General features: G+C 38.5%; 1 protein-coding gene across 1 annotated transcript; it reads right to left on the bottom strand.

Moving 5' to 3' along the window:
* Positions 1-949: 949 nt before the first annotated feature.
* On the bottom strand, positions 950-1,695 carry LOC6634832 (uncharacterized). The gene is made up of 2 exons (XM_002057977.4): positions 1,588-1,695; positions 950-1,519 (listed from the first exon to the last, which is right to left on the bottom strand). The coding sequence occupies exons 1-2, from the start codon at positions 1,663-1,665 to the stop codon at positions 1,070-1,072; spliced, it is 528 nt and encodes a 175-aa protein (XP_002058013.3). The 5' UTR covers positions 1,666-1,695; the 3' UTR covers positions 950-1,069.
* Positions 1,696-10,309: the final 8,614 nt, after the last annotated feature.

Genomic DNA, 10,309 nt, shown 5'->3' with positions numbered 1-10,309 from the left:
GATTGGTGATCAACGCATAGCCCAAGAGTTAGGAAGCTGATTTTTACAAGGTTTGGGTCTTTGTTCAGGGTTTTGTCTCTAGATCATTTTGGCAGCATTATTCTTATTTTTAGGTTTCGTCCCATTTGCATTAAACGTCTATTCAAAGCTTTACATAAGAACTGAATGAATATGTATTTCAGGTATTTGGCATTTTTCAAGCTATATTCTACATACTTACCGCTTCGTGGCTATTTTTGTAGAACTTTTCGACTGTCAGCAGGTTGAGACTTACTCAGAAGAGATATATGTAGTTGAAACTAGAAATGTTTGAGCCAGGCTAAAAACGCAGACCAATAAAGAACGTTGGCCAAGACAAGACTTATCAATTAATAATGATTCCTCTTTGAATTTATGCTGTACGGGCCTAATCCCTAGCAAAATGATGCATGTGCTGCAAATCTATTTTTGGCAAAGTTTGCGTTGGGACTCGCCTTCGACTCGGCTGCGGTCTGTGCGCCAGCGTATGTTGCAGCAAGCGGCTAAAGTTCACTCAAGTTGTTTTATGGCCATTCCCGTTGCTGTTGCCACATTTTCTGCGTAACTCGTTTCCCCTGCCGTCCGAGTAACTAGTTCTAGAGGTCCACACTTGCCATAGCTGCAACTTGCCACATAAACATGGCACTTGTGAAGCGCAGAAGCAATTGCAGCTAATTGATGACACGCAATATACCCTTTATACTCATACGCTTGCAGAGAATATCATAATGTTGACACATTGTGCAACATGAGCCGAAGCATGTCTACACTTCTATCTGTTCATCCCAAGCCGTCGAACTCGAGAACTTACAGAGCTAGAGGCTTGAACCTTGGGACGCAACTGCTTCAATGGCACGCACAGCTAAACCTTGCCTCACATCTTTAATAGCCCCTACAATTGCCCAGTTATCCATAAGAAACGACAGCGATATTTGTGTTTTTGCATTGCCAAAGTTTTAATTTTGCGATAGAATCGAACATTCAAAACGTAAATTCCTATTTAAATCCTTCGCTCACGCCTGTCACATTGTTACCCCTCGCCCAGTTATTCCTACAACATAGTTTTGCCTGCCTGGTTACCCTCGACTGTTTGGCTGCACCGGGTCGTCGGGGTTTTACGGCCAGCTTTTGTTTTCCTTCGTCCTCGCTTTGGCATCACATTATCCTTCCTCAAACGCCTCACCGGCTTCCGTTTGACGCCCGCCGTGCTGCGTCTGGCGTGCATCTGCACGGCGACCATATCACCCAGTATATCGGTTGCGAAGGCTGCCGTCACCTGCCTTAGCTTCTCCAAGCCCGCGCTGCGGAAGCGCAAGCGCAGCCAGGGATCAAATTGTGCGGCTGTTCGGCGCACATCGGTACGAAAAGTCTTCTTACGGATCTCGAGTCCGTCTTTGAGTCGACGGCCATTGCCGTAGAATTTCTTTGTGCCACCAACCAGGCCATTTGCGTTGGTAGGCATCCTCCGGCTCTTCTTATGTAAAATATATATATGATTTTCCTTAAAGAGCGGTATTCTCTTTGTAAGCAAAAAAAAAATGTATTCAAATATGTATTTTGAGTATTTACTTTTTGGGAGCACACGAACTGTTCAGTTCCAGAGAATCTCGAGTAATGAAAATTTTCTATTCTCCTCTTTATAGTCATCTCTCTTAAATTTTGAGTTGATTTCAGAGCTTGCTTCGATTCCAAAAAATCGATATTCCCATCAAACTATTTTCAATTTTCATAATTTTATAAAATATTTTTTGTGTTGTTCTAGTCCCATACAGGCATTTATCATATAGGGTATCTGCTGGTCCAGAACATTCACTGATTGACAATACTTTTTTTTTATATGTCTATACCTTCTATCCTTTATACAGGGTTTCGTCGGGTTTTATGCTCTTTCTGCTTCATAGTGGTGGTTTTGGCACGGTTCGCTGTAGAGTTATATGGCATCTGCTAGTCGAACACCTTATGTAGTTTCGAAATATAAAATTGTATCTTATTCGTGAGAAATATTTTTACTATTAAGCTTTTTGACTGCCCAAGATTTATCGTCTTTAGATAACAAGAACTTGTTACAGGGTATTTTCAAGTCTCTTTCTTTTCAATTTATGTGATTTTGGCGCTGATTTATATAGATCTAAAGGGCATCTGTCATTCGGGCACTTTATTCAGCTCTGATTTAAATATATAATGCATAAAACATTTAAAAAATTTCAATTCAGACCAAACACTCTCAGCTGTTAAATGTCTTAACTAAACCGTTTACGGGGTATCTGCTAGTCAAGCACTCGAAATATTAATTTCTGTCCATTTCGTGAGCAATATTTTTTGGCTGTAAAGCTTGTAACGTTCTCATGATTTCTTGTCCTCAGATATTTAGAGCTTGTAACAGGGTATCTACTAGTCGAGCATTTTATATTACTAAGTTGTTCAAAATCGAGCATCTCTTAGCTGTTGCTCATTTGTTTAAAGTGGCCGCGTTTTGAGCTTGAGAACGTGTTACAGGGTGTCTGCTAGTCGAGCATAAGATTTGAAGTTCTGTTCTTTGCATGGGCTTTTAATTCTTGTTTCTTATTATGTCTTTTACTCTTCAATGTTTAGCTCTGATAGTACGCTTTCACTATAATTTACAGGGCATCTGCAAGTCGAGCATTTTGACATAAACTAGGCTGCAGCACAAATTGCAAGCAATTCGTTGTCTTCTTTCTGGGCTTTAAGTTTTTATTTTTCGTATTTTTTTTGTTTTATTCCAAAACCCCAGCAAAAGCCCACGCAAAAATTGTTCGCCTTCCGAAAACATAGTTTATAAATATTTAAAGCAAACAATTTGTTGTTGCTGCTTAAATTCGTTGCGGTGGTTGTTTTTATGTTGATTGTTTGTTGCTGCTCATTGATTTTAATTAAGTGAGAGTATTTGTGTGTCGGCGGCGCAGACAGTTTAAGGATCGTGGGTGGATTGCCCGCCCGATGCCCAAAAGCTGTTGCTGCTGTTTCATGTCAAATGCCGTGGGCTTTGCCTTAATGTTAATGGCCCAAATGGTGGGTAAGGGAGCGGAGGGGGCGGGGTTGAGGAGTTAGGTCTCTGCCATGTTTAGGCTTAATTAACAGCATCTCGTACAGATTTGGCTGTCATCATGCGCAAGCGTCGGTTCTTGGCCAACTCATTTTGGTTGGGCAATGGCCACAACAACGCATTTTTATACCCCGTAAAGAGAGCTTAAAAGAGTATACTAAAGTTCAAAATCTATATTTATCGGAAAATATTATAACTTGCTGAATTACTATTAGAAACTCTTTCTATAAGTTTTAAAGTCATGACATTCACTGATTACAGTTGGAGAGTCATTAAACCTCAAGATTTGGTAGATTTTCAACAGTTTTAAAGTTTTAATCATTTAGTAGCTGTCCCTGTTTACGTTTTGAGAGCGTTTAAACTCAACAATATATATTAGTTGCTGCTCCAACAGTTCTGAAGTCACGACTTGCCTGGGCTACAGTTGGAGAGGCACTTAACCTAAAAAATGTATTAGTTGTCTTTCCAACAGTTTGAAAGTTAAAACATGCCGGGACCACAGTTGGAGAATCATTGAATTAGTTGCTGCGCAAACAGTTGTTAAGTCACAATATGATGGATTACAGTTCGGGAATCATTGAGACCGCAAACAATGTAAGTCGCAACTCTTCCGGATTACAGTTGGAGAGTCAGTGAAACCCCAAAAATGTGAAAATTATTTCCAACAGTTTTAAAGTCACAACTTGCCTGGGCTACAGTTGAAGAGGAATTGAACCCAACAACATATTAAGTTTCTGCTTCAACTGACCTGGACTACAGTTGGAGTGTCACTGAATGCCAAAATAAAGCAGCTTGATTTCCATATGTTTTCAGTTGCAGGGTATGGCATAGTCGGCAGCCTAGATACGTCGAGGTTTTTTTTTATAGATTGTCTTTCCTGTTTTCTTTTGCGTAATGAAAAATTGCAGTTTTTCCTTGCAGCTGATGAGTGCCAAGTCTCCAACTGCCCCCACTTCGTCGCGAAAAGAGTTGCTCAATTCGCATATTTGCTGCGAATCTGTGTGTATGTGTGTGTATGTGCGTGTGTGTGTATGTGTGTGCGTGTGGCCCACTAGCCAAATGTCGCATGGCTTTGGGCCTGGTTAAAGAAAGCTTTGCGCTCTTCGAGTAGCTGGCAAACATGCGAGCAGCTTTCCATCAAATGCGTCTAATGCACGTTTTCCCAGATGTGTGCAGACATTCACATAGACCCAGGCCCAGACCCATACCCAAGCCCAAGCCCAGTCGCAGTCGCAGTCGCAATCCCAGACATAGACCCCAAAGCCCAAGCCCAAAGTCGAAGCGCTGCTCTAGGTCAAGGCTGGGCGCGGCGGGCGTTGCGTTTACGTGACGCGGCGGCAGCCAATTCTTCATATTGTTGTTGTTTTAAGTTGTCGTTGTTGTTGTTGTCGTTGTTGTTGTGGGTTGTTGTTGACACTTGCAGTTACATCGATAAGCGCACGGTGAAAGCAGCGACGGCGACTGCGGCGACTACTGACCAAGAAATTAAGAAAATAAAATAAAACCACAAAAAAGGTGTCTGCGCCGAAATTTCAATACCCTAGCTAGCTTACGAAAGAGAGGAAGTTTTGTATTAAGAAAAAAAGTAGAAGAACTAGTATTATTGCTTTGTTGATGCTATGTGAGAAGAATCGTGAAACTCGCATTTGCAGATTTTGCTCAAAGTTATCATAAAAAATCTTGACTTCGAAATGCAAACCAAATTTCTTAATGCAATTTATAGCCATATCGTCTGGCATAATATTACTTTCTATTAATAGTTTTGTCGTGTTAATAAACACTTTAATTTGCATACCCATTGAGAATTGGTGAAAAGGGTATATTGTATTTTTGCAAATGTGTGTAACATACAGAAGAAAGCATCTCCTAGTTAGCAACTCCCTTAATGTAGATCCTCTCAAAGCCCGCGCAATACGAGTTTGTTTATCCGATAATCGATAACTTGCCGCGTTTGCAAGCAAGCGATAAATATCGTTATCGAAATCCTGTTTTTCTTAGCAAAATTCTTAGGTTTTATGAGCTAGATTCACCAAATTTGACATTTAGCTGCTAGAACATATTTCTCACGCTACACGTTTTGTGGTCTTGGATATATTCCTATATATCCTATAGATTCCTAGTTTATTATCTTAGGTATGTTCCTATACACTAGTAAATATTCTCAACGTGACATACTTCGTGATTGAATCAAAACTCCCCACCACATTAGGGCATAGACAGAAAAGAGGTATTAAAAGCGCTCCGAGAATGCGGCAGATGATTTAAGATCTGCAACTGCAGCAATTTGATTTGTGGCCAGCTGTCAGAGCAGCTGCTTGCGCCCCTCACCCACTGATCCCCTCCTAGCCCCCTTGGCCCACTTCGCAAGAGAATTGTCTCGAAAATCGGGCGCAGTTCTGCCGAAGCGCCGCATTAGAAAGCAGCATATGCGAGCAGCATTTGGTGGGAACGAGCTGGGAAAACCGAAAGTGCTGGCTCAGCGCACGTACAGAACACACGGTAGATCACTGGGAAAATGTGCCTTCAAACTGGGCTTGTTCTTATTTTTCTTATTTTTAGCTGCAATTATTTCTAGTCTTTGATTTCTTGGCGAGCAAAAGCGTTGATTCAAATTGATAAATTAATTGCTGTTCGGCTTCACCAAGAGAAAAATGTGAGATGTGAGTTCTCCCGTTTTATGTGTAATTCTTAACGCATGTGTAGCTTATTTCAATTAAAAGTTTCTTATTCTTCGTCTTTATTCTGATAGCTTGCTCCAGTTTCTTGATACAGTAGCATGATGTTATTATATTATATTTAGCAGATATTTTGGTTGTGCTGTAGGCAGATAATAAAACATAAATAAAGAGAAATGAACCTGGTTTTACGCAGACAAGAAGCTTTGTTTTGATTCAATTATATTTGAAATAAATATTTGAAAAATTCAACTAACAAAGTTGATTAAAAATAAAATGCAACTGCAAACAAATTTCTTAGCCAACAAGTTTTAAAGCACATTCAACTTTTCGTTAGGAGAAAAAGGTTAATGAAAACATGTTGAAGAGAGAAGTTGCCATTGCTGAACTTCTATATATACATATTTATATATATAAGCTGAAATTATCACTGATAAGGTAACTTTTTCAATAAATGTGCACGGTAAGACGGGGTGTCCGGAAATTCCACCCGAATGTGTGGAAAAATCGTGGAACGCGTTTGTATGCAACTTCTTTTGTTTAACGTTCGATACGTTTGAGACTTATTTTCAATGATATACCCGCTAGCATTATGAATATAAATAAAAACTATTTTTGTTGGCCGTTAACAAATTAATTGTTACGCTCTTTAAATGTTAATCAAAATAGACGCCAACGTATTCGCACAGCAACAAAGCAAATGAGTGAGAAGCAGCAGCACAATAAAGGCAACTGGCATTAAATTAGTAGACGAAAACATTTGGAAAACATTTAGCTAAAAATATTGTAAATTTTGTAGCTGGGAATTTAAAATTTCAAATAAAAAAAAAGCAAAACACACACAACACAAATGGCAAACGGCAAACGGCCCAACGCCTTTGAACATAATTTATGGCCAATTTGATTTTATTTTCATTTAAATTTTATTTCACTTTAAGACGCTCTACGGCTCTTACGCAGCACCCATTGAAAATGGCCCAAAGAAACGGGGTAGATAACATGTGGCAGATATGCAGACAATGTCTGTAAATTGCATCAATCGATAAATAACTGCGTTTGTACGAAATCGAATAATATCGATATCGATTATAGCTCGATTATTATTAAAGACAGATACATCAAACATGACGTGTAGATTCTCGTATTGGTTCTTAGATCGATTTTGCTTGAGATCAGTACTAAGACAATCGATAATAATCGATAACTAATGTTGTTGTTTGTGCATAGCTCGAGAAAAGTAAGAGCTAGATGCACTAAAGTCTCTTGAACAGTTTTTCTTGTGTGACCCGCCCGGCTCGAGTTTCATTCAAAACCAATCGATAACTGGCTGGGTTTTTCCAGAAATCGATAACTCTGTGTTTTTGTTTGAGCATAGCTCGAGAATTATTAGAGCCAGATACATCAAACTTGTTATGCACTTATCCAGAACATTTCACTTTTTGGATATCATTTCCAGTTTCCCCCAAAATGGCATTTCTTGAAGCATAGTCATGGGCCTAAGTATTGACACACATTTCCATGCCATTTGTATTCCCTGAAAATATCATAAATTTCGGACAATGAGAACCCGAGTTATTCAAGAATGTATTACAATGTGGGCCTATTTACAGAATATCTTCTAGCCGGGCACGCCCGACTAAAGCACACCAAGCTTATTTTCTTCTTCTCACACGCTTCTTTCTCTTGCTGCTTTTTTCTCTTTGTGCAAAAAAAAAAAAAATAATATATATATAAAATGGTTGTATAGAAATTTACAGCCAAAACAAAAAATTAAGTAAGAAAGGAAAAAAAGCTCAACCTAAAATTAAGTTTTTTATTTTTTTTGGTTGAATATGTTATTTAAGTGTAAGCTGGCAAGCGATTAGCAAGAAGCAGAAGACGTTAGAGCAGAAGAAAAGACAATTAATTGATGGGAATTTCTTTCTTTCTTTATTTATTGGCTTTTTTTTTTACTATTTTTTCATCGGAGCTGCCGGTCTTTGGTTGCGTTTAAATATTCAAATAGAAATCGAAAGCGTTTGATTTTTCAACTAATTTGTTTGTTGTTGGCCCGCTTCTCCCTTCCTCTCAACGCCCTCGTTCACTCTCTAGCCAGCGATTGCTTCTAATTTTGGCTATAGAAACAATAGACGCGTGTGGTTTTTAGATAAAACGAAAAAAAAAAATGTTGATGATGTGTGTGCGTCTTTTGGGAATTACATAAAGCATGTTAAAGAAAGAAAACAAAATTTAGCGTTTGGTTTTTTCTTTCTTTCTTTTTTTTTTTTTGCCTTTCTTTGCTGCTGATCGATTTTCCTTTTATGCGAAATTAAGTAATAGATTTTTAAATGCAAGGGGGCGGAGCTTATACTGCGCCTGACTGATTTATTGGCGCTTGAGAAGCGCAGAGAGCGGCGCTCGCCAAGCATTGCCGCTGCACTTATTTCTCTTCCGCTCGCTTTTCTTCTGGTTTTTTCCCATATGACACATATGACAAGCAAACAAAGCGGCTGCGCTGATTAACAACAATAACTGTATTAATAACAACAATAACAATAACAACATCATCTACTTGACTTTTGTTGCTCATGCTCACATTTCACGCACTCACGTTTTTCAATGCAATACCTACTACACATGAAATAGCCGCAAAAGCCGCAACTCAGACCCCTCTCCCCACTGAGCTGTACTAAGCCTGGCCCAAAACATTTTTATGATCACAGCTTTTAATGCTCTCACTGTGTGTGTACATCAACTTTGTGATGTTCGACGCTTACTCATGCTAACTTCAGGGATGGAAATGTTAAATTTTATATTTTTATTAAAGATAAATTTAAAATATATAAAAAAAAACTCAAAGAATAATTGAAAAAGTAATTGAGTATAGAATCAAATAATTGTTTTTGTGATTGATTGACTAATTGATTGATTGACTGACTGATTGATTGAGTGATTCACAGTTGATTGATTGAATATGGTTTGATTTATTGATTGACTGTTTGTTTGAGTGATTGATTGATTGACAACTGATTGATTGTTTCATTGATTGATTGATTTACAACTGATAGATTGCTTCATTGATTGATTGACAATTGCTTGAATAATTGACTGGTTGTTTGAATGATTGATTGCTTGACAATTGATTGTTTAATTCATTGATTGACTGATTGATTGATTTTGAGATTATTTTTAAAGCACAACATCATTTTATACAAAATTTATATGAGCTGCTTGTCAGGAATTTACATTGAAAGGCATCTAAAACTTCGTTGTTTTTAATTAATATGTTTTTTGACTCTCCTTAAATCCGTCATGCTTTGCCTGTCTGAGGTTTTTCAACATCAGCAATTATAAATTATAAAAAAAAAAAACGAGAAAAAAACGGCTCAAATTAAACGAAATACTTTTCGCGCGTACTTAACAATCACGAGACCAATGACAAACTGTGCGAGTGATTGGCTACAGAATATGCGACTAAAAAATACCCTAGAATCTCAAAAGGGAAACGAACAAATATAAAATGTACAAGAATCATTAATTAGGAATTGAAATTAAAGTTGGTAGCATGAATTATGGACTATCGATATAACTTATGTTAAGATAACTTATAAACACATATACCCTACTTATACCCTATGCGGCTTGGCAATCCATAAAGGGTATATGCGAAGCTGCCCGGTTATCGTCCGGGCCGCTTGACTTTGGCACATATTTCTTTGGGCCTAGCGGCTAAACATGAATCGCGTCCGAAATTCGTGCGAATCTCGCGTGCAAAACGTTGCGCAAATTGTTCGCAGTGAATGCGGAATGTGGAATGACCTTTTGTTGCGAGTCTTATTCTGCGGTCCAGGCAAACGTTATCATTATTTACCTTTGCATTTGCGTAATGTTGGGTTGCGGTGCATTCGCCTCAACAACAAATGGTCGCTGGTTCGATGCAGAGTTCAAGACATGCTTCTGCCATAGGGTTCGGTTCGAACCTTGGTTTGTTTTAGTTTTTCAATGCAAGAATTCAATTCAAGTAATTCACATATTTGCATTTATCGCAGTTCAGTTTAAAGTTCATCTATTTTACTACTGAGTCAGCGCTTGGTTCAGTTTATGATTTGAATAAGACTCGGAATTCCGGATTCGAACCGGTTCGGCTTTCGGTTTCAGCTTTGAATTTTGTGCTTGAGGTGTGGCTCCAACTGAAAGTTTTATTGCAAATGATGAGTAAAGCTCATTAATAGGTTGACAATTATATGGCATCTAATGCGCTGGCCAGCCAAATTTACGATGCATTTACGATAACTTGGCGTTGATTTCTTTTAATGACCGCGGCCCCACACCGTCCTTGGGTTTCGCCCATATTTGAGGAACTTTGACCGAGGGATCATTAAAGGCTTACCAAAAGGCAGACGAGCCAGCTAAAGGCTTAAACAGAATAGTGATCGATCTTGTGATGCCCTGCAAATAATCTAAAATCTAAATCTAAATGCAGCTTACACTGTGCATAGAAAGGCTGCTATGATTTTTTTCTTTTTTATAATGCCCAATAGCTCGAGAAATATGAGCAAATATTGTTGGGAAC

The sequence above is a fragment of the Drosophila virilis genome, chromosome X, assembly GCF_030788295.1.
Source record: "Drosophila virilis strain 15010-1051.87 chromosome X, Dvir_AGI_RSII-ME, whole genome shotgun sequence".
NCBI lineage: Eukaryota > Metazoa > Arthropoda > Insecta > Diptera > Drosophilidae > Drosophila > Drosophila virilis.
This window is presented reverse-complemented; position numbering and strand designations above follow the sequence as displayed.

Coding starts and splice junctions, on each gene's coding strand:
- LOC6634832 (XM_002057977.4), bottom strand. CDS start 1,665: ATGACTATAAAGAGGAGAATAGAAAATTTTCATTACTCGAGATTCTCT. Junction 1,520..1,587: donor AGTTCGTGTGCTCCCAAAAA/GTAAATACTCAA, acceptor CCGCTCTTTAAG/GAAAATCATATATATATTTT.